This window comes from Nerophis ophidion, linkage group LG19, assembly GCF_033978795.1.
Source record: "Nerophis ophidion isolate RoL-2023_Sa linkage group LG19, RoL_Noph_v1.0, whole genome shotgun sequence".
In the NCBI taxonomy this organism is placed as follows: domain Eukaryota; kingdom Metazoa; phylum Chordata; class Actinopteri; order Syngnathiformes; family Syngnathidae; genus Nerophis; species Nerophis ophidion.
In genome coordinates, this window is record NC_084629.1 from 19,809,536 (window position 1) to 19,834,901 (window position 25,366).

Genomic DNA, 25,366 nt, shown 5'->3' on the forward strand with positions numbered 1-25,366 from the left:
TATATATACACCTCGTCACGTCCGTTGTGTCCTGAGCAAGACACTTCACCCTTGCTCCTGATGGGTACTGGTTAGCGCCTTGCATGGCAGCTCCCTCCATCAGTGTGTGAATGGGTGAATGTGGAAGTAGTGTCAAAGCGCTTTGAGTACCTCGAAGGTAGAAAAGAACCATACAAGTACAACCCATTTACCATATAAAAATGTGTGTGTGTGCATGGGCCCGTGTTACCTCTCCTCCTTGCGTTCCTCTCCTCCACGCGTCAGAGAAGATGGAGCTGACGGCACTCTGCGAGCGGGTGTGGCCTGATGACGTCATCTCCGACACGCCGCTGTCTGAGTGGTTGGACTGCGACTCTGGCAGGTGAGCAAAAGTCGGGTGATTACCGCCAACATCGTCACATCACGAAGACGCTATTTGCGAACGGATCCGTGTTGAAAAGTGACAAGGGTAGGTACCTGGAAGACTGGAGGAGGAGGATCCCGATTTGATGGAGGAGGAAGAGAGCGAGGACCAGTCGTAGGCGGCCTCCGTCCTCCTCATGGCATCCTGATAGTTGGTGTACAGCTGCTTCCCGTACTGACCACACACACAAGTCACACAAATCAGTGCCTTTGGAGGCGGGGCCAGTCGTCACTTTTGTGCTCTCCTACTTTAGTGATGCGAATGCTGTTCACCCACTGCTGCAGGGTCCTGATGTCATCGCAGCACAGGTACTTGATGTACTGAGACTTCTTCTGGATCTGAGGGTGCTGCACACACACACACACACACACACACACACAAACTCTAATTACTGATGATACAACATTGATGCATTTGTCAGGAACAGAAGCACTTAAACCAAGGCTGTCTAAAAGACTTCAATTTGGCCAGCGAAATGACATGAATTTGTTAAAGAATCTAACCCACAGGGAGATTGCATTCTTTCTGATAGCCTGACAACTTTGCTGCTGTCATTATTTTGACACCTAGTGGACAACGTAGGCAAGACAGGTCAATCACCTTTAATTTTACACTAAACATAAACTTTGCACCAACGCAAAGAACCTTCCCTAGTCATGATGCAAAAAACAACAACAACAACAAACCAATACAAAAAGTCAACATACATAATCACACATAACACAACCTGCTCAATAAACATTGTGGATATTATAAAAAACGTCCGAGTTACATAATGAAATTCAATATTACGCCCATTTAAATCTATTAGAGTGCATGATGGGAAAAATGTAAAACACTCTCTCACTTATTCATTTTTGGCGCATTTTAGCTGCTTGAGATTTATAAATGAATACAAAACTAAGAAAATTGTCACGGAAATAAGGTAGAACTCAAACTGTTACAATCTCTTAATATTCAAATATATTAATTATATATCCATTGTATTAATATATCACGCACACACACACACACACACACACACATAAAGACAATATAACATACATCTATAAACGTGGATGCATATGCAAAAGTGCAATATATTTATCTGTACAGTTATTTATTTAATTATATCTGCACCTTATTGCTCTTTTATCCTGCACTACAACAAGCGAATGCAACAACATTTTGTTGTACTCTGTAATATAAAGTTCAAATTTGATTGACAATAAAAGGAAGTTTAAGTCATATATATCTACATACACATGCATATGTATCTTTATAAATATGTACAGTATACAGTATATATATATATATATGTACAGAATACATATATGATATATAGATATATGATATATATATACATTCATATGTATCTTTATATATATACATATCTTATATGTATAAATATATATCTTAAGTATATATAATATATATACATACATACGTATATATAAATATAGATATATATATATTATTTATATATGATATAGAGTATATTTATATATATTATATAATATATATTATATATATATATTATATAAATATATATCATAGTATATATATACAGTATATATAAATATGTATATAAATATACATTATATTATATATACAATATACATAAGATAATTTAAGACAAATTCCAAAAGGGACAAGCGATAGAAAATGGGGTTGAATGCTTTTTAATAACCCACAAAGGAATAAAAATGAATAAAAGAATATTGATGGTGAGAAGTTACCATGAATTGATTTACGTGGACCCCGACTTAAACAAGGTGAAAAACTTATTTGGGTGTTACCATTTAGTGGTCAACTGTACGGAATATGTACTGTAATGTGCAATCTACTAATAAAAAGTTTCAATCAAAAGTGAGAAGTGAGGCTACCTTGAGCACCATGCAGAAGTCTGTGGGAGCTTTGTACTTGTTCTTGTAGTCTTGTCCGCTGTACACATTGACGTGGTCCAGCTGGAGGAAACACACCAGGTCTCGGGACGCCTGCAGGGACGAGCCACACGTTCGATGGAGCCATGTTTGTCTATAACAGGGGTCACCAACCTTTTTGAAACCAAGAGCTACTTCTTGGGTACTGATTAATGCGAAGGGCTACCAGTTTGATACACACTTAAATAAATTGCCAGAAATAGCCAATTTGCTCAATTTACCTTTAATAAATAAATCTCTGTCTCTCTCTATATATATAAATATATATATATACATATATATATATATATATATATATATATATACATATATATATATATATATATATATATATATATATATATATATATATATATATATATATATATATATATAAATGGGTATTTCTGTCTGTCATTCCGTCGTACATTTTTTTTCCTTTTACGGAAGGTTTTTTTGTAGAGAATAAATGATGAAAAAAACACTTGATTGAACGGTTTAAAAGAGGAGAAAACAGGAAAAAAGTGAACATTTAATTTTGAAACATAATCTATCTTCAATTTCGACTCTTTAAAATTCAACCGAAAAAAGAAGAGAACAATTAGCTAACTCGAATATTTTTGAAAAAATTAAAAAATTAATTTATGGAACATTAGTAATTTTTCCTGATTAAGATTAATTTTAAAATTTTGATGACATATTTTAAATAGGTTAAAGTCCAATCTGCACTTTGTTAGAATATATAACAAATTGGACCAATTTATATTTCTAACAAAGACAAATCATTATTTCTTCTAGATTTTCCAGAACAAAATTTTTAAAAGAAATTCAAAATACTTTGAAATAAGATTTAAATTTGATTCTACATAATTTTTTAGATTTGCCAGAATATTTTTATTTTATTTTAATCATAACAAGTTTGAAGACATATTTCACAAATATTCTTCGTCGAAAAAACAGAAGCTAAAATGAAGAATTAAATTAAAATGTATTTATTTTTCTTTACAATTGAAAATAAAAAAAATTACTTGAACATTGATTTAAATTGTCAGGAAAGAAGAGGAAGGAATTTAAAAGGTAAAAAAGGTATATGTGTTTAAAAATCCTAAAATCATTTTTAATGTTGTATTTTTTCTCTAAAATTGTCTTTCTGAAAGTTATAAGGAGCAAAGTAAAAAAAATAAATGCATTTATCTAAACAAGTGAAGACCAAGTCTTTAAAATATTTTCTTGGATTTTCAAATTCTATTTGAGTTTTGTCTCTCTTAGAATTAAAAATGTCAAGCAAAGCGAGACCAGCTTGCTAGTAAATAAAAAAAATAGAGGCAGCTCACTGGTAAGTGCTGCTATTTGAGCTATTTTTAGAACAGGCCTGCGGGCTACTCATCTGGTCCTTACGGGCTACCTGGTGTCCGCGGGCACCGCGTTGGTGACCCCTGGTCTATAACAACTCTTTTATCATTAAGGGCCAGCTGCAAAGCAAGCTTACTTATTATCATGCTAACATCCCCTTATACTAACGTTAGCATGCTCACGTGTATGTTTACACCTAAAAATCATTGATTTGGATGCTTGGGACCATTGTGGAAGTATGCCTTTTATTTGAGCATGCTAACGCTTGCATGCTAACATCTTATGCTAGATTTTTAGCTAACTGTGTCTGTTTGAATCTAAAAAATAATGTATTTGGACACTTGTCGCCATCTTGGAAGTATGCAGACTTGCACCCACCAGAGGCTCAGGGCGCGGACAGAAGGCCCATCAGAATTTCCGCGGAAATGTTCTAGCGATTATTGTGACACACCTTAGCTTTGCCTTTGGGGACATAGTAGATTCCAGAGGCCCGAAGAAGGAAGTAGCGCTTTTTCCATGACTTTTTGCCGTCTTCCTTCAGCCACAGCATGCCCTCCATCTCGGGCACGGACACAGAGCTGCCCCCGAAGCACTCCTGGCACACACAGAGGTAAGAATGCCTTTGAGAAAGCTATTCATGTCCTTCCTCCACGAGGTGGCGCACTTAGAAATGACCACAACAACACCAACCTCCAGCAGAGCCTCTTTGTTCCTCTCGGCCATCTCGCACGTCTCCTTCCGCCCCAACAAATAGTTCTGCGTCACACACAAAAAGCAAGTTGTAAACAAAGTACAGTAGGTAAGGATGTAGTTTTTTTTTTTGCCTCATTCCTATGAGAATCCTGCGTGTGACTGACATATTTGGGAGGACGAGCTGCAGTGTGCTCAAACAACCACTGGTGGCATCTGTGAGCAGATCATACTGTATCATCTCTTTCTGCCTTCTTCTAAGGGCATAGTGGCCACATGCGTGGACAACACCTTTCAGCTCTTCTTTCCAAAATTGTGTACACTACTGAATTGTGGTCTTATGGCCGCATATGTGGACGCTTATACTGCCATCTGGTGGTGTCAGAAGAAGAGTATAACATAAAATGGAATTTGGTAAAAAAAAAAAAAGTGTAAAAATAAGAATGAGCATTTCTCTAAACATGAAGAACACATTTGTTAATTATGGAGTAAGTACATCATATCAAAAGATGATTCTTAGTTTTTCTTCTAATTAGGGTCCAATAAGCCCAAATAGCAAAAATGTAGCTACAAAATAAAAAAAGCATGTAAACAAACAGCTTGGGCCTTAAGAGGTTAAGGGAGGCAAAAACTAAGCCACAACCACCATAGATAACGGTACCAATTCTCGCAACTTTTGTGTATTAATACATATTTCCTGACAACATTTTTTTTTTATATTTTAATGTAACATTGAAGAAGGAGCTTTTTATCATAACTTTCCAGTTGTACTAGGGGGAAGCTTTGTCCAGGAAGCTGAATGTGTTATGTTGCGTCCTACAAAGTGTTTATACTGTACTTATTGTGCTTATCACACACCAGTTGTGTGATAGTAACGTTCATCTTAGTTGTTGTTTTCATTACCAAAGGTGGACGCGTTGAAATCGCCACGTAAAATCACTAATGCTAACAGTAGCCTGTCTAAGGCAAATCAGCAGACTATTTAGGAGTCTTGTTTACTTACTACTAAAAGACACGTTGTCTAGTATGTTCACTATTTTATGTAAGGACTAAAATGCAATAAGAAACATATTTTAATGTACCCTAAGATTTTTTGTTGAAATAAAGCCAATAATTAATTTTTTTTGTGGTGCCCTTTAATCAAAAAAGTATCAAAAACTCATATTGCCGGTACCAAAATATTGGTATGGGGACAACCCTAGTTCATAGTATCCATTAGTAACTCTATAGTAACTGTGAATCCTTAGTATGGATTTAGTAATACCAGTGCAGTCAAGTGAGGTAAAGTTACCATGGAGACAACTGCTGACATGTTATTGTTGACGTAACCATGAATTGATTAACGTGGACCCCGACTTAAACGAGTTGAAAAACTTATTTGGGTGTTACATTTAGTGGTCAATTGTACAGAATATGGAGTGTACTGTGCACTCTACTAATAAAAGTTTCAATCAATCAATCTATCAAAATGTTGGTGACACCTAGCTAACATGCTCAGACTCACTAAAGAGTAAGTTTGTACTCGGCCTGAAAGACGCTGACTCATCAAAGTGCAACAGGGGACATTGTACAAGAACCTCAGTGTGTAGCAACTTTCACACCAATAATGTTCTTTAGTGTGTGTTCAATAAAATGTAATTGTGTATTAACAAAATATATTTTATTTAACTGCGAGTTGATACTGATGACTGAGTTGTCTAGGTGCCATATTTTGTTTTCTTACACTTCTGAGTATCACTTGCAAGTATGCCGTCACTAAGAAGTAGTCTTTGCCATAAAAAATTGACTGTGCCAGTCTTGCCTTTTGTTGTGCCCTTGGTATTGTACAAGCCCCGTTTCCAAATGAGTTGGGAAATTGTGTTAGATGTAAATATAAACGGAATACAATGATTCGCAAATCATTTTCAACCCATATTCAGTTGAATATGCTACAAAGACAACATATTTGATGTTCAAACTGATAAAAAATTTTTTTTTGCAAATAATCATTAACTTTAGAATTTGATGCCAGCAACACGTGACAAAGAAGTTAGGAAAGGTGGCAATGAATACTGATAAAGTTGAGGAATGCTCATTAAACACTTATTTGGAACATCCCACAGGTGTGCGTGCTAATTATTAACAGGTGGGTGCCATGATTGGGTATAAAAACAGCTTCCCAAAAAATGCTCAGTCTTTCACAAGAAAGGATGGGGCGAGGTACACCCCTTTGTCCACAACTGCGTGAGCAAACAGTCAAACAGTTTAAGAACAACGTTTCTCAAAGTGCAATTGCAAGAAATTTAGGGATTTCAACATCTACGGTCGATAATATTATCAAAAGGTTCAGAGAATCTGGAAAAATCACTCCAAATAAGCGGCATGGCCGGAAACCAACATTGAATGACCGTGACCTTTGATCCCTCAGACGGCACTGTATCAAAAACCAACATCAATCTCTAAAGGATATTACCACATGGGCTATGTAATACTTCAGAAAACCACTGTCACTAAATACAGTTGGTCGCTACATCTGTAAGTGCAAGTTTAAGCTCTACTATGCAAAGCGAAAGCCATTTATCAACAACATCCAGAAACGCCGCCGGCTTCTCTGGGCCTGAGATCATCCAAGATGGACTGATGCAAAGTGGAAAAGTGTTCTGTGGTCTGACGAGTCCACGTTTCAAATTGTTTTTGGAAATATTCGACATCGTGTCATCCGCACCAAAGGGGAACCGAACCATCGAGACTGTTATCGATACAAAGTTCAAAAGCCAGCATCTGTGATGGTATGGGGGTGCATTTGTGCCCAAGGCATGGGTAATTTACACATCTGTGAAGGCACCATTAATGCTGAAAGGTACATACAAGTTTTAGAAACAACATATGCTGTCATCTAAGCGCCGTCTTTTTAATGGACGCCCGTGCTTATTTCAGCAAGACAATGCCAAGCCACATTCAGCACGTGTTACAACAGCGTCGCTTCATAAAAAAAAGAGTGCGGGTACTTTCCTGGCTTGCCTGCAGTCCAGACCTTTCTCCCATCGAAAATGTGTGGCGCATTATGAAGCGTAAAATACGACAGCGGAGACCCCTGACTGTTGAAAGACTGAAGCGCTACATAAAACAAGAATGGGAAGGAATTCCACTTTCAAAGCTTCAACAATTAGTTTCCTCAATTCCCAAACGTTTATTCTGTGTTGTTAAAAGAAAAGGTGATGTGACGCAGTGGTGAACATGCCCTTTCCCAACTACTTTGGCACGTGTTGCAGCCATGAAATTCTAAGTTAATTATTATTTGCAAAAAAATAATAATAATAAAGTTTGTGTTTGATCATCAAATATCTTGTCTTTGTAGTGCATTCAATTGAATATGGGTTGAAAAGGATTTGCAAATCATTGTACTCCGTTCATATTTACATCTAACACAATTTCCCAATTCATATGGAAACGGGGTTTGTAGTTATTCCACACCAGCTGTTGGATTGCAATATGCATCTTGGTTGTAGTTTCCATGACCAATTTTAAAGGTGTCGAAAATCGCCCTGTAAAATCACTAATGCTAATGAGTAGCATGTATATAGCATCTCCAATGTAAATTGGCATTGAGCTAGCGCCTTTTTGAAAAATGGAGCTGCAGATTCATGTCAAATGATACCAGCCCAACTGGGTAGCGATTCATGTCAAATGATACCATCCCTGGTCAACCAGGTGACTCACCTGCGGGTTCTTGAACAGCGCGTACTTCTCTACCCGCTCCGTGAACATGAGGCGGTTCTGACTGTCTCTGGTCCAGTTCAAGAGGTTCTCCACCAGGTTCTCGTGATCCTCGAAGATGCGTTCTGATAAACAGAATACATTTTTGGTAAATTTGCAGATTATATGTTTTCATGCTGATAATCCTGTAGAAAATCAAACATTGCATGTTTTAATGCATTACAGTACTCTATTACATTACTGCACAGTACTCTTAACAAGTTAAAAAACTTGTTCGGGTGTTACCATTTAGTGGTCAATTGTATGGAATATGTACTGAACTGTGCAATATACTAATAAAAGTTTCAATCAATCAATCAAACAATAGTGCATTACAATATTGCATTACAGTACTATATTACATTACTGCATTAGAGTACTATATTACATTACTGCATTACAGTACTCCATTAAATTACTGCATTAGAGTATTTTATTCCAGTTCTGCATTACATTACTGCATTAAAGTACTGCATTGCAGTACTCTATTACATTACTGCATAAGAGTACTGCATTAAAGTACTCCATTACAGTTCTGCATTAGAGTACTGCATTACAGTACTCCATTAGAGTTCTGCATTACATTACTGCATTAGAGTACTCTATTACAGTTCTGCTTTACATTAGCGCATTGCATTACTGCATATACTCCATTTTAATTCTGCATTATGCTGTGTTTAAAAGTCAAGTTGTGATAGCAAAATTGTTACATTGGATCATTTCCTGTGGGAAAAGGTCAGTGTGCACGATGTGACAGGAAGTCAATCTGTCCCCCGGCGGCATGCTGCTGGACCGCACAGGTCTACGTGAGTCGTGAGAGCATGTGAAGGCTTCACGATGCACTTCCTGTTTCTCATAAGGACTGGCTGGTACAACTCCTGAAGATGTGGGTTACATCACACACATCACTGCACAGGAGTGTGTGCGTGTGTGTGTGCTTCAAAGACTGTTAAATGGAGTTGAAGCTGATATAGTACATTGTGCCCCCCTAAGGAAAGTGTGTACTATTCATGTTTGCGAGTACACATGGTGCGTTCAAGCACTGTGGGAACAGCAGCGATGCAGAAAAATAATTTGTGAAGATTTAAGAGATACTCCCACATATCTGATAGTCTGATACTGTCATGCTGCTTCCAATAATACTGATACTAAGTATTATTCTGACCATGAAAGGAGACGTATCTTATTCCAGAATGGTGGTGATACTGGAAATTTTGGTATTGATTTGATACCAGGCAAAGTATCTCCACTATTCCTGATGTCGTTTGGGGATTCTCAATTATTTTCTCTCAAGCCCCCCCATAAGGGACAATATTTTTTTTACGTCCCCACCATGAAATTATTTTTTTCACGCTCTCTTTTCAAGGGCAAAATTTTTTCACGCCTCAACATAAAAGAAAAAACATTTCACGCTCCCCCATAAAAACATTTATTTTACACCCCCCGTAAAATAAATACATTTTATGTCACGCCCCCTGTGAGGAATTTATTTTTTTCACGCTCCCCTAAATACCCCCTATAGAAGGCAATAAAATGTTCATACCCCCCATTAAAGACAACTATTTTTCACGCCCCCTCATAAAGGACAACGTTTGCATTCACACTACTCATAAAGGACATTTTATACGTACCTTTATAGAGGGCAACATTTTTTTCATGCCCCCCCATAAAAACATTTTTTCACATTCCCTTAGAGAGCAATCTTTTTTTCACGCCCCCTCATAAAGGACAACATTTGTATTCACACTACTCATAAACGACATTTTATACGCACCTTTATAGAGGGCAACATTTTTTTCATGCCCCCCCATAAAAACATTTTTTCACATTCCCTTAGAGAGAGCAATCTTTTTTTCACCCCCCCACCCCCCAATAAGAGATTTTTTTTATATTTGTATTATTGTATAAAGGACAACATTTTCTCAAGCCCCCCCCCCCCCATAAAGGACATGTGTATTCAGACTACTCATAAAGGGAAACATTTATCATGCCCCTCTATAGAGGGCAACAATTTTTCCCATGCCCCCCCCCATAAAGATTTTTTTACATTACTACAGAGCAATATGGCTGCAACACGTGCCAAAGTAGTTGGGAAAGGGCATGTCCACCACTGTGTTACATCACCTTTTCTTTTAACAACACTCAATAAACATTTGGGAACTGAGGGAACTAATTGTTGAAGCTTTGAAAGTGGAATTCTTTCCCATTCTTGTTTTATGTAGAGCTTCAGACATTTAACAGTCCAGGGTTTCCGCTGTCGTATTTTAAGATTCATAATGCGCCACACATTTTCGATGGGAGACAGGTCTGGACTGCAGGCAGGCCAGGAAAGTACCCGCACTCTTTTTTTACGAAGCGACGCTGTTGTAACACGTGCTGAATGTGGCTTGGCATTCTCTTGCTGAAATAAGCAGGGGCGTCCATTAAAAAGACGGCGCTTAGATGGCAGCATATGTTGTTCCAAAACCTGTATGTACCTTTCAGCATTAATGGTGCCTTCACAGATATGTAAGTTACCCATGCTTTGGGCACTAATGCACCCCCATACCATCACAGATGCTGGCTTTTGAACTTTGTATCGATAATAGTCTGGATGGTTCACTTCCCCTTTGGTCCGAATGACACAATGTCAAATATTTCCCAAAACAATTTGAAATGTGGACTCGTCATAGCACAGAACACTTTTCCACTTTGCATCAGTCCATCTTGGATGATCTCAGGCCCAGAGAAGCCGGTGGCGTTTCTGGATGTTGTTGATAAATGGCTTTCACTTAGCATAGTCAAACTTTAACTTGTACTTACAGATGTAGCGACAAACTGTATTTAGTAACAGTGGTCTTCTGAAGTGTTCCTGAGCCCATGTGGTGACATCCTTTAGAGATTGATGTCAGTTTTTGATACAGTGCCGTCTGAGGGATTGTAGGTCAAGGTCATTCAATGTTGGTTTCCGGCCATGCCGCTTACGTGGAGTGATTTCTCCAGATTCTCTGAACCTTTTGATGATATTATGGACCGCAGATGTTGAAATCCCAAAATGTCTTGCAATTGCACTTTGAGAAACGTTGTTCTTAAACTGTTTGACTATTTGCTCACGCAGTTGTGGACAAAGGGGTGTACCTCGCCCCATCCTTTCTTGTGAAAGACTGAGCATTTTTTGGGAAGCTGTTTTTATACCCAATCATGGCACCCACCTGTTCCCAATTAGCCTGCACACCTGTGGGATGTTCCAAATAAGTGTTTGATGAGTATTCCTCAACTTTATCAGTGTTTATTGCCACCTTTCCCAACTTCTTCGTCACGTGTTGCTGGCATCAAATTCTAAATTGAATGATTATTTGCAAAAAAAAATTTTCAGTTTGAACATCAAATATGTTGTCTTTGTAGCATATTCAACTGAATATGGGTTGAAAATGATTTGCAAATCATTGTATTCCGTTTATATTTACCTCTAACACATTTTCCCAACTCATATGGAAACACTGTTGAACGACTGAAGCTCTACATAAAACAAGAATGGGAAAGAATTTCACTTTCAAAGCTTCAACAATTAGTTTCATCAGTTCCCAAACGTTGATTGAGTGTTGTTAAAATAAAAGGTGATGTAACACAGTGGTGAACATGCCCTTTCCCAACTACTTTGGCACGTGTTGCAGCCATGAAATTCTAAAAATAAAGTTTATGAGTTTGAACGTCAAATACATTGTCTTTGTAGTGCAATCAATTGAATATGGGTTGAAAATGATTTGCAAATCATTGTATTCCGTTTATATTGACATCTAACACAATTTCCCAACTCATATGGAAACAGGGGTTTGTATTTATAATAATAATAATAATAATTCCTACCCATTTGGATGTGTTCCCCTTTTTCAGCTTTTAAGTATGAAAATATTTAATAATAATGATGATAATAATAACAACAACACAAATTCTTACCCATTTGGACTTCATTGATGGTTTCCACCAGAGACCAGTCTGGACTGTAACCACAGTGGGACTTCTCCAGCAAACTGTCCAGAACCTAGACCACAAATAAACACTCAATGTATATACGCTTACATCAGGGGTGTTCACAGTGCGGCCCGGGGGCCGTCTTTAGCCCACAGCTAGTTTTTATTGGCCCCTCGACATGAAATCAATTCATTAAAAAAAAGGTATATTAGATATGAAACCAATGTTACATAAAACATCGACTGCGTTACTTGTCTTACATTTACACCATGAACAGCAGGCTTAGGTAATAAGTCAGCAGTGTGCAGAGCAGCGGGCCGTACTTGTCATACAAAAGTTTACATCAATATTATATAGAAATACATTTGTCAATTTTCATTCGTTAAAATCTCATTTGTCAAACGTTTTTACAGGTTTAAACTGATCGCAATGCTAAGCATTGAGCTAGCGACATGAACGCCAACATTTACTCTTCATAGTTTATTCTTTATTCTATAATGTTGATTTAACACCATAACTACAGTACTTCATGTGTATATGAATATACTTTAATGACATATACATATACATATATATATATATATATATATATATATATATATCAATACGTACATACATATACAAATATATATGTTTACACACATACATACACTATATATATATACATATATGTTTACACACACACACACGCACGCACGCACGCACGCACGCACACACACACACACACACACACACACACACACACACACACACACACACACACAACTATTATATATACTATATATATATATACATATTCATATATATGCAGTCCTGGTCAAAAGTTTACATACACTTGTGAAGAACATAATGTCATGGCTGTCTTGAGTTTCCAATAACTTCTACAATTCTAAGTTTTTGTAATAGAGTGATTAGAGCACATACTTGTTTGTCACAAAAAACATTCATAAAGTTTGGTTCTTTTATGAATTTATTATGGGTCTACTGGAAATGTGACCAAATCTGCTGGGTCAAAAGTATGCATACAGCAATGTTAATATTTGGTTACATGTCCCTTGGAAAGTTTCACTGCAATAAGGTGCTTTTGGTAGCCATCCACAAGCTTCTGGTTGAATTTTTGACCACTCCTCTTGACAAAATTGATGCAGTTCATCTATTTGTTTTGTTTTTCCGACATGGACTTGTTTCTTCAGCATTGTCCACACATTTAAATCAGAACTCCTCCTTTTTTATTGTCCCATTTACTCTCTGTAACGCACCAGTTCCATTGGCAGCAAAACAGGCCAAGAGCATAATACTACTATTGGAACGCCCAACTGCGCCCAAGACCCAACCTCCGGGCTGATGATTTTAGGTTGTCCTGCCTCCTTTTTGATTGTCCCATTACTCTATGTAAAGCACCAGTTCCATTGGCAGCATAATAATACCACCACCGTGGTTGCGCACACGGTAGGGTTGGTGTTCCTGGGATTAAAGGCCTCACCTTTTCTCCTCCAAACATATTGCTGGATATTGGGGCCAAAAGGCAATTTTTTTGTTTCATGTGACCACAGAACCTTCTTCCAGAAGGTCTTAGTTTGTCCATGTGATCAGCAGCAAACTTTAGACGAGCCTTAAAGTGTCGCTTCTGGACCAAGGGCTTCCTTCTTGCATGGTAGCCTCTCAGTCCATGGCGATGCAAAACATGCTTGACTGTGGACAATGACACCTGTGTTCCAGCAACTTCCATTTCATTGCAGCCCTGTTTTTTGGTGGTTCTCGGTTGACTCTTGATCATCCTGACCAATTTTCTCTCAGCAGCAGGTGATAGCTTGCGTTTTCTTCCTGATCGTGGAAGTGACAAAACTGTGCCATGCACGAACAATTGTCTGCACAGTTGCTCTTGGGACCTTAAGCTGCTTTGAAATGGCTCCAAATGACTTTCCTGACTTGTTCAAGTCAATGATTTGTTTTTTCAGATCAGTACTGATTTCCTTTGACGTTCCCATTGTCATGTTTGTAATTGAGTCTAATGACTACATCACATGAGCCATATTTAAATGGAATCGGAGAAGTCAACAGGAGTCGTCAATCATAATCAATCACATGAAGTTAAGAGGCCATGCCATGAAGCTAATTTGATTTGATTGTAACTTTTCTACATCACAAAAAATGATAATGTATGTTGCTGTATGTATACTTTTGACCCAGCAGATTTGGTCACATTTCCAGTAGACCCATAATAAATTCATAAAAGAACCACCAAACAAACAAGTACGTGCTCCAATCACTATCACAAAAAAGTAAACGTTGTGAAATTATTGGAAACTCAAGACAGCTATGACATTATGTCCTTCACAAATGTAAACTTTTGACCATGACTGTATATATATATATATATATATATATATATATATATATATATATATATATATGTGCATATATATATATACACATATATATATACACATATATATACATATATATATACATATATATACTGTACATACATATATATATATGTATATATATAATTCAAATATTTAATATACACCCACACACACATAGACAGACTATTACTATATGTCAGAATAATTGTATCTATGTTATCATAAAACTTTGTATTTCAATGAGTTCCCGGCGAGAGGTCAAAAGCTGTCTTTGATCCTACCAAGCAAAAGGCTTGTAAAACTCCACTGTGTACGATGGGAAGCGACACAAAGGCGTCGGTTTCTTTGATGTATTGTAATCCACAGAAAGATTTGGTCTTGACCCGAGATCTACAAAGTGGAGAGGAAGCAAGACCGACCCAAGCTCCAGGGACCTTTTCTTTGAACTGTTTTACGACCTTTTTCTTTGAACGGTTTTGTAACCAAAGGCAGTGGCTGTTTGTGACCCCCCTCCCTTAGAAACAGCTGTTGCCATGTAATCAGGGAAAGTCCAAATAAAAGAGGAGGCGTACAATCTCTCATCAGCGCGTGGTGACACTGTACAAGGGTACAGGTGTACGCGTTTCTCCTCATTGAGCCAAATTTAATTCTGTCTCTGTTTGATTCCTTCCTTCTTGTCTTGTTTAATAGATGTCATCAGTGTTTGAACCTGACACTATATATACTATATCACTAAAACATGGACATTTGTCGAGACTAGAAGCAATGATTAATTTTTCCATTGATGTTTATAAGGAATTCTGTGTCACTCTACTAACTTATTACATTGTTCAACAACCACTTCAGTCCACTCTATATAGTTGATAAAATATAATATAGTATATAAAGCTGATAATTGCAGACGTCGTTAAGTCATTTGTGTAGCAGGTTTGTTGCTAGCAGGAGGCTGGCTAACGTACCTGTCGGACCGTTTGTCTCTCGTCCACCATCATGGTCTTGGAGCTCTCGTCCGACAAATGTACACGGATCACCAACTGTCAGGACAAACAGCACCTGGATTACTGCCAATACCAATGATAGTTTACCTAGCACTCGTCCATTCACCAGTCACCATCAGCAAGGATGCATTTACTGTCTTACAAAAAGTCGGAAAATATCAAACCTTTTCAAAAATTGATATAAGACATACTTTTCATATCTGGACTTTACTCTGTGTGTTCAGTGTGATTGTGGGTGTGTGGTAAATCCAGGCAGTTAATCCAGCATCGCTCTTCTTTCCTTAGTGGGATTGAGGATTTCATTTGCAATGGTCATTATGCTGAGTGGTGTGTGTGTGTGTGTGTGTGTGTGTGTGTGTGTGTGTGTGTGTGTGTGTGTGTGTGTGTGTGTGACCCCAGCTGCTATCAACCAGAGTTTTTATTGTGGAGTCTCACTGACCTGACCCACATAGGCTGGACACGTGCAACACACACACACACACACACACACACACACACACACACACACACACACACACACACACACACACACACACACACACACACACACACACACACACACACACACACACACAGTAGATGACACAAAACAGTGCCATATCGTTTCTACATCCCAACAATCCTCATGTCAATCAAAGCTCTCCTCCATAGAGGTGTACCTAATTTTGTGTCCAGTGCAGACTCACCTTTTTCACCTGCGCCTCCTTGATCTTCTCCAGAGCAACACGGATGTTGTCGGCCTTCATTTTGGCCGCCTGCTCCTCCTGCACGCACACACGCACGCACGCACGCACGCGCGCGCGCACGCGCACACACACACCACACACCACACACCACACACACACACACACACACACACACACACACACACACACACACACACACACACACACACACACACACACACACACACACACACACGTCTCTGTTAACAAAAGCACACACAATTAAACACTTCAAACCTACCTGACTTTTCCAGCAGGAATTCATAGTTTCAGTTTTGGTTAAAATATATTCCGTGTCCAGAGTTGAAAAAAACGTTCCAAAATATTCCAGCCTATGCCCAATTTAGCATCCTGATGTTGTAGTCATGGCAACCTTACAGCGCACAGCTCGCGCAGTCACTAAGTTAGCTCCGCTTACTAAGCGACTTAAAAAAGTAAACAAACATAAAAAACTAAACGGACAAAAAAGAGCTAAAAAAACTAACAAAAAAAGAAATCTAGAAATACTTCCAGCAGAAGAGAACCAAGTCAAATTATGACAAAAGCAGTGGTTGGTAGCTAGTTAACTAGCTAACTAAAGTAGCGGTCAAGCTAGCTAAAGTAGTGGTCCAGCTAGCGTTGGCAGCTGACTAATTCGACAAAGATGCTTCTTCATCCCGCCACTTCCTCTTTGACTGACAGGATGGAGCAAAGAGAGAAAAGGAGAGACAAGGAGGAGGGAGAGAGAGAGAGAGAGAGAGAGAGAGAGAGAGAGCTAAACAGTGAGAGAAGGAGGAGGGGCCAAACCGCAGCAGAGTCAAGCAAAATGGCGGACAGGTCATCGTCATCCAGCACATGATTACTAATATAGAATATAGTTACTAGTACTATCTACTTATTACTACTGCACCGCAACAAAACCACTTTCTGAACATGTGAGAAGATAATGCACAGTTGTAGACCACCACTACGTATCCAACTGGTACTTTTCAATAGTTTGTCAAATTATGTTTTTTTTTTCCTTGGAAAAGAAATAATTTTACACTTTTTATTGATGTATGTATATTATTTTATGAGAACGAATACAATACTTTTATTTATAAGTATTTCTATGCGTAGATATCTACAAAACCCAAAACCAGTAAAGGTGGCACGTTGAGTAAATGGTAAATAAAAACAGAATACAATGATTTGCTAATCCTTTTCAACTTATATACAGTTGAATAGACTGCAAAGACAAGATAAATAATGTTCAAACAGGTAAACGTTGTTATTTTTGCCACTCTTGACTCATTTGGAATTTGATGCCTGCGACATGTTTCAAAAAAGTTGGCACATGTAGCAAAAAAGACTGAGAAAACTGAGGAATTCTCATCCATCCATCCACCCATTTCCTACCGCTTATTCCCTTTTGGGGTCGCTGGGTGCGCTGGCGCCTATCTTAGCTACAATCGGGCGGAAGGCGGTGTACACCCTGGACAAGTCGCCACCTAATCGCAGGAGGAATTCTCATCAAACACTTATTTGGAACATCCCACAGGTGAACAGGCTAATTGGGAACAGGTGGATGCCACGATTGAGTATAAAAGCAGCTTTCATGAAATGCTCAGTCATTCACATGCAAGGATGGGGCGGAGGTCACCACTTTGTGAACAAATGCGTGAGCAAATGGTCCAATAGTTCAAGAACAACATTTCTCAACCAGCTATTGCAAGAAATTTAGTGATTTCACCATCTACGGTCCTTAATATCATTAAAAGGTTAAGGGAATCTGGAGAAATCACTGCACGTAAGGGACAAGGACGAAAACCAATGTAACCTTCAATCCTTCAGGCGGTACTGCATCAAAAAGCGACATCCGTGTGTAAAGGATATCCCCACATGGGCTCAGGAACACTTCAGAAAACCACTGTCAGTAACTAGTTGGTCACTACATCTGTAAGTGCAAGTTAAAACTCTACTAAGCAAAGCGAAACCCATTTATCGACAACACCCAGAAACGCTTTGCTGGGGCCGAACTCATCTAAAATGGAACAATGCAAAGTGGAAAAGTGTTCTGTGGTCTGACAAGTCTACATTTCAAATTGTTTTTGGAAACTGTGGACATTGTGTCTTCCGGACCATAGAGGAAAAGATCCGGATTGTTTTAGAGGCAAAGTTCAAAAGTCAGCATCTGTGATGGTTTGGGAGTGTATTAGTGCCCAAGGCATGGGTAACTTACACATCTGTGAAGGTACCATTAATGCTGAAAGGTACATACAGGTTTTGGAGCAACATATGTTGTCATCCAAGCAACGTTATCATGGACGCTCCTGCTTATTTCAGCAAGACAATGCCATGCCACGTGTTACACCAGCATGGTTTCGTAGTAAAAGAGTGCGGGTACTAGACTGGCCTGCCTGTAGTCCAGACCTGTCTCCCATTGAAAATGTGAGGCGCAATATGAAGCCTAAAATACCACAACGGAGACCCCGGACTGTTGAACAACTTAAGCTGTACATCAAGCAAGAATGGGAAAGAATTCCACCTGAAAAGCTTCAAAAATTCGTCTCCTCAGTTCCCAAACGTTTACTGAGTGTTGTTAAAAGGAAAGACCATGTAACACAGTGGTAAAAATGCCCCCGGGACAACTTTTTTGCAATGTGTTGCTGCCATTAAATTCTAACTTAATGATTATTTGCAAAGAATAAGTTTCTCAGTTTGAACATTAAATATCTGGTCTTTGCAGTCTATTCAATTGAATATGAGTTGAAAAGGATTTGCTAATCATTGTATTCTGTTTTTATTTACCATTTACACAACGTGCCAACTTCACTAATTTTGGGTTTTGAAAATGTATGTGTTTGTATGTGTTTTTCGATGTCGAGTGTGAGTGGTGCGGAAGGGAAAACAAGATGGCGGATATTATAAGAAAGATATTTAGCACATTTTGAGATCATAATGTATTTTTAACCCATAATAGCTCAATGTTATTGTACTAGCTTGTGTTTAACCACGGACTAGCTAGCCAGCAAGGCAAACTTGCTATACGGCCGCCATCTTGGATTCTTTGACACGCTGCAGGTAACAAAACACAAGTTTGCTATGCGGTTCCTTGATTTACAGTTAAATGTATGTGTTCCGTAATAAATGTAAATATATAGTTAATTTGAGGTCACGGTATTTAGTTTTAGCAGAAAGTGACTTTGTTAGCCGAGATAGAATGCTAAGTTTGCAGAGTTTGCCCAAAGTAAAACCAATTGACGTTTAATCAAAGGAACCAGTTTTTATTGATCCCAATAATAAGTTATTTTAAACTAAATAGACCGTTTTATTCAAACTAGAAAGCTTAATAGAAATTTGGTTAAAAAAAAAACGGTTGGCTCCCTTGAGAAAAAATAAATATAAAATTAGCAGCTGCACATAGCATTAGCGGTTAAGCTACTGAAAATACCGGAGTATTGCATAACTATTGTGCTTTCAAGGCAAGAATAATACAAATAAGCAGGGATTTATTAGGCTCAAAAGTCCTGTCAGGGATTTTATGTGAGAAAAATGATTATGCAACAACAATAAGATAGGTGAATAATTACGATAATGAAAAGCATCGAGAGTGTTGGCTAACGTGTCGCATTGTTTGAGTAATGTTCCCAACGATACGTTGAGTATTGCCCGATGCCGATCATGATCTGATATCAACAGAAAATGTGGAAAACACTGACCTTATGACAAAGGTGTATTGTCTTTAAATTGAAATGGAGTGGTATTTTTTTTAAATTTAGCGACACCTGGTGGTTACAGTGATTTTATTAGGTATCAGGTCACAAATGTAGACAAACAACGGCAGAAAGCAGATGCGATGCATCAATGTCTGTGTGTGTGTGTGTGTGTGTGTGTGCGTGCGTGTGTGTGACACTGACATAGAAACACGGCACTAAATATAGCCAGCATATTGTAACGCATGAAACAAGTGCAATGACGAGACTTTGTCAGTGCAGGAATATGAGAAAATAATCTGAGAGCTTAGTGCTCGAAAGGAAAAATGCTTTTAAGCCGCTATTAAACAAGTCTGCTCAGTCAGGAAGAGTCTTGAATGTGTCAGGTTTTGAAGTCATCATTTTTCCAAAATAAAATACAACTTTTTACTACAACAAGACACAGGAATATATTAGTAATAATTAAAAAAAAGAAAAGAAAAAAAGTACAGCATTGTATTAAATACGACTTTGTTCTCTTGTAACAATCTTTTTTTCCATCCATCCATCCATTTTCTACCGCTTATTCCCTTTCGGGGTCGCGGGGGGCGCTGGCGCCTATCTCAGCTACAATCGGGCAGAAGGCGGGGTACACCCTGGACAAGTCGCCACCTCATCGCAGGGCCAACACAGATAGACAGACAATATTCACACTCACATTCACACACTAGGGCCAATTTAGTGTTGCCAATCAACCTATCCCCAGGTGCATGTCTGTGGAAGTTCTTTTTTATTTAAATATTTATTTTTTAATGTAACCTAAATTTAACCTGGAAAAAATCCCATTGAGATTGAAAACCTATTTTTCAAGTGTAATTCTAAAATGTGTTCCTAAAAAAGGAAAAGTTAATGCTTGAACAAATTTTTTCTTGTGACATTTTCACATTTTTGTTATCACATGTAATTTTCTTTAAAAAGGCCTTACTTTAAACAGTAAGACTCTAGTTACAGTACGAAAACGACTACTCTTGTTTGAGACCACCACCCCAATTTGAAATCCTCGTCTAGATGCTAAACCTAGTTGGAATAAAACAGCTTTTTTTTTAATTAAAATTATGATTGGGATCAATTAAACTGATTGTTTGATCAACAAAATACATTCTATTGATTAATAAAACAATTTGTTGGGATCATTGAAGGCCTACTGAAACCCACTACTACCGACCACGTCTGATAGTTTATATATCAATGATGAAATCTTAACATTGCAACACATGCCAATACGGCCGGTTTAGTTTACTAAATTGCAATTTTAAATTTCCTGCGAAGTGTCCTGTTGAAAACGTCGCGGAATGATGACGCTTATGTTGACGCGTGCTTGTGACGTTATTGGATTTTCCAGAATTATCCTAGTAAATGTGTTTAATAACATCTGAATCGCTCCCACAGCCCTGTCTTTTTTTTTTTCTTTTTTCTTCTAGTCCTTCACTTTCACTATCCTTATCCACGAATCTTTCATCCTCGCTCCAGTTAATGGGGAAATTGTCGCTTTCGTGGTAAGAATCGCTCGCGCTGCTGGTGGCTATGATTGTAATCAATGTGCGGATGTGAGGAGCCCTCACACCGGTGATGTCACGCGCACATCGGCTTCTACTTCCGGTACAAGCAAGGTTTTTTTATTAGCGACCAAAAGTTGCGAACTTTATCGTTGATGTTCTCTACTAAATCATTTCAGCAAAAACCTGGCAATATCACAAAATGATCAAGTATGACACATAGAATGGACCTGCTATCCCCATTTAAATAAGAAAATCTAATTTCAGTAGGCCTTTAATAATAATTATTTATTTTGAATAATAAAACTTATATTTGGGATCAATAAAACAGGATATTAGCCTTGGATGAATAAAGCTAGTTTTTAGATGAATAAAACAAATTATTCGAATTAATAAACCTAGTTATTTTGATTTTTTTATGGTTATTTGGGTCATTCAAATTTACTACATGGATTAATAAAACCTATCATTTTGATGAATAAAACAGGTAATGGGATGAAATCAACTACTTATTGGGATATACAAAACTGGCTATTTTGAAAAATTAAATTGGGGTCAATAAAACTAGTTATTAGGATCACTAAACTAGTTATTAGGATAAATAAAACAGGTTATTATTTCAATAAAACTAGTTATTAGGATAAATAAAAGTAGTTTTTAGCATCATTAAAAGTAGTTATTTTTGACAAATAAAACAGGTTATTAGGATCAATAAAACAAGTTATTTTGGATCAATAAAACAGATTATTACGATCAATAAAACTGGTTAGTTGAATCAATAAAACTAATTACGATCAATAATAGTAGTTATTAGGATCAATAAAACTGGTTATTTGGATCAATAAAACATAGATAGATGGATAGACAGTACTTTATTGATTCCTTCAGGAGAGTTTTTTCAGAAAAATGTTATTAGGATCAAAAAAGTAGTTATTAGGATCAATAAAACTAGTCATTAGGATCAATAAAACTAGTTATTTGAACCAATAAAACTAGTTTTTAGGATCAATAAAACGAGAGGAAGGCTGCACTACTAAGACTATCATGTAGGACAGTAGTTTTCAACCTTTTTTCAGTGATGTACCCCTATGAACATTTTTTTTAATTCAAGTACCCTCTCTAATAAGAGCAAAACATTTTTGGTTGAAAAAAAGAGATGAAGAAGTAAAATACAGCACTATGTCATCAGTTTCTGATTTATTAAATTGTGTAAAAGTGCAAAATATTGCTCATTTGTAGTGGTCTTTCTTGAACTATTTGGACAAAAAGATGTAACAATGACTAAAACCTTGTTGAAAAATAAACAAGTGATTAAATTATAGATACAAATTTCTACACATAGAAGTAATCAACTTAAAATGCCCTCTTTGGGGATTGTAATAGAGAGCCATCTGGATTCTTTGACTTAATTCTAAACATTTCTTCACAAAAAAATAAATATTTAACTTCAATATTTATGGAACACGTCCACAAAAAATATAGCTGTCAACACTGAATATTGCATTGTTGCATTTCTTTTCACAGTTTACGAACTTACATTCATATTTTGTTGAAGTATTATTTAATAAATATATTTATGAAGTATTTTTGAATTGTTGCTATTTTTAGAATATATTTAAACAATCTCACGTACCCCTTGGCATACCTTCAAGTACCCCCAGGGGTACGCGTACCCCAATTTGAGAAGCACCGATATAGGATATATGTTCTATGTCAACAAAAGAACGTCATTAAAAAAATATCACATGACAACAAAACGCATCAATTGAATTGAATCATTTAGTAGCTGTGCAATTATAAGAGGATGTTGCTGAATAGAGGATGAGCGTAATATTTTTTATTCCTGAATGTCCAAAATATTGGCACAAACACGTAGGACGAAGGATACCATTAAAGTTAGTTCGTGTCTTTATTACGAAATTTTTTTTTGACACTGAATTTATGTAACAGAGTTTTTTTGTGTCTGAATTTTATGAAGTGAATTAATTATCTGACTTCTAAATTGCAGAACAAATTGTCAAAGAAAATTCAGTGTACAAAAATTTAGTGGAAAAAAAAATCAGTGTATAAATATTCCGTCTAAAAAAATTTGGTGTATAAACATTTAGTGTAAGAAAATTCTGTGTCTAAAAAAATCAGTGTATAAATTAGTCAATGTATAAACATTCAGTGTATAAAAATTCAGTCCAAAAAAAATTCAGAGTATAAAAATTTAGTCTGGAAAAAAAATGTTTTGTGTATAAACAGTCAATCTAAAAAAATTCAGTGTACAAATATTCAGTATATTCAGCATATTAATGAAGACACGGACGCAAAATCGATAGCACGGCTTATTCTGCTCACTATGCGGACACAATCCACTTTGGATACGCTTAGTCGATTTTTGGTTAGCACGTGTTTTAGTACACGCAAACTTTCATAAAGCAGGCCGCAAGTGTAACACTGTTGGTATATTTACTACTAAGGTTAGGGTTAGCATGATTTTATTATCGTCTAATTTCCTTTACTTTGGGTTTCAGCACCCCGAAAACATTTTGCCACTGGAACGGATAAAAATAAATAATTTTTCAAACCTTGTAAGCTAAGTAATGTTTCAATCCAGTCCTTGTGACAGTGAGAAAGTAGACAAGTGTGAAGAGAGCAGGAAAGTGACAGAAGAGGAAAAGTAGTGGTGCGTGGCATCACCTTGGTCAGCAGGTGTGAAGGCTTTCCCGCCATGTTCCTCAGAATCAGAGAGGTTTCCCTGTCCAGATACGAGTGCTTGAGGGGACGAGAGACAACACAAAGACCGTGGTGAATACATGCGGGGACATTAGTGTGGTGAAGGAAGGAAACCTGCGTGGGAAGAACACTAGACACATGCACATCTGAATTGCTGACCACTGAAATGTCTTTTTGAAATTTGACTTATTCTGTTGGGTATTATTTGTTGTACTTCTTGTTAGCAATATGAGAAAAAATGGCAATTTAGCATATTAATAGTGAAGTGAAGTGAAGTGAATTATATTTATATAGCGCTTTTTCTCTAGTGACTCAAAGCGCTTTACATAGTGAAACCCAATATCTAAGTTACATTCAAACCAGTGTGGGTGGCACTGGAAGCAGGTGGGTAAAGTGTCTTGCCCAAGGACACAACGGCAGTGACTAGGATGGCAGAAGTGTGAATCGAACCTACAACCCTCAAGTTGCTGGCACGGCCACTCTACCAACCGAGCTAAACCGCCCCAATAGCAATAGCGATCCCGTGTATTAACTCTGGTGAGTGTCATTGACAGTGTAACAATATTGATACAATATTTAAATTAGGTCCCATTTAAGGACTGGGCGAAAAAACAATATTTTATATATATATATATATATATATATATATATATATATATATATATATATATATATATATATATATATATATATATCCATACATATACATAAATATATATATAGTGTGTATATATGTATATATAAATATATATATACAATATACCTATATACATACACACACACACACACGCACACACACACACACGCGCACACACACACATACATAAATACATACATACATACATATATATATATATATATATATATGTATATATATATAAATAAATACATTCATATATATACATACATCCATACATACATACAAAGTTCAATATTTTTTTCTTATTTGTCGGAAGAAAGCAAGGTTGGTTGCATGAACAAAAGACACTCTCGCTCTCTGGTAATTGAGCTGATCAATGGTTGTGACACGCTAACAGCCAATCAGGTAACAGTATCAACTGTCAGGTTTGGTCTTCTAGTGGTTGATTCTCTGCATGCAGTAAGAAGAGAAAGTCCAAATGAAGAAATTGTGGATAAAAGAGGGGAAAGTCACCACTTTATTGGACGGTAGTCAGACCAATGCGGTCTGTAAATGAAGTACCGCTAATACCACACCTGAGCTCAGCCTTTGGAGCACAGCTGTAACTTTCTGGCACTTAATCTGCAGACAACAGTTCTTCTCAGGTTTCTCTATGTTGACTGACATGTTCA

General features: G+C 37.2%; 1 protein-coding gene across 3 annotated transcripts in view; it reads right to left on the reverse strand.

Moving 5' to 3' along the window:
• The window catches only part of raph1a (Ras association (RalGDS/AF-6) and pleckstrin homology domains 1a), a 110,835-nt gene that overhangs the window by 7,992 nt on the left and 77,477 nt on the right, over nt 1-25,366 (reverse strand). For all 3 annotated transcript variants that reach the window (XM_061879475.1, XM_061879476.1, XM_061879477.1), the window contains 11 exons: nt 24,020-24,094; nt 16,087-16,164; nt 15,362-15,436; nt 12,019-12,103; nt 8,047-8,168; nt 4,348-4,413; nt 4,109-4,252; nt 2,269-2,379; nt 652-750; nt 457-577; nt 230-354 (listed from right to left, as the gene is read on the reverse strand). In XM_061879475.1, coding sequence (XP_061735459.1) covers nt 230-354; nt 457-577; nt 652-750; nt 2,269-2,379; nt 4,109-4,252; nt 4,348-4,413; nt 8,047-8,168; nt 12,019-12,103; nt 15,362-15,436; nt 16,087-16,164; nt 24,020-24,094 — 1,101 coding nt within the window. The remainder of the gene's footprint in view (nt 1-229; nt 355-456; nt 578-651; nt 751-2,268; nt 2,380-4,108; nt 4,253-4,347; nt 4,414-8,046; nt 8,169-12,018; nt 12,104-15,361; nt 15,437-16,086; nt 16,165-24,019; nt 24,095-25,366) is intronic.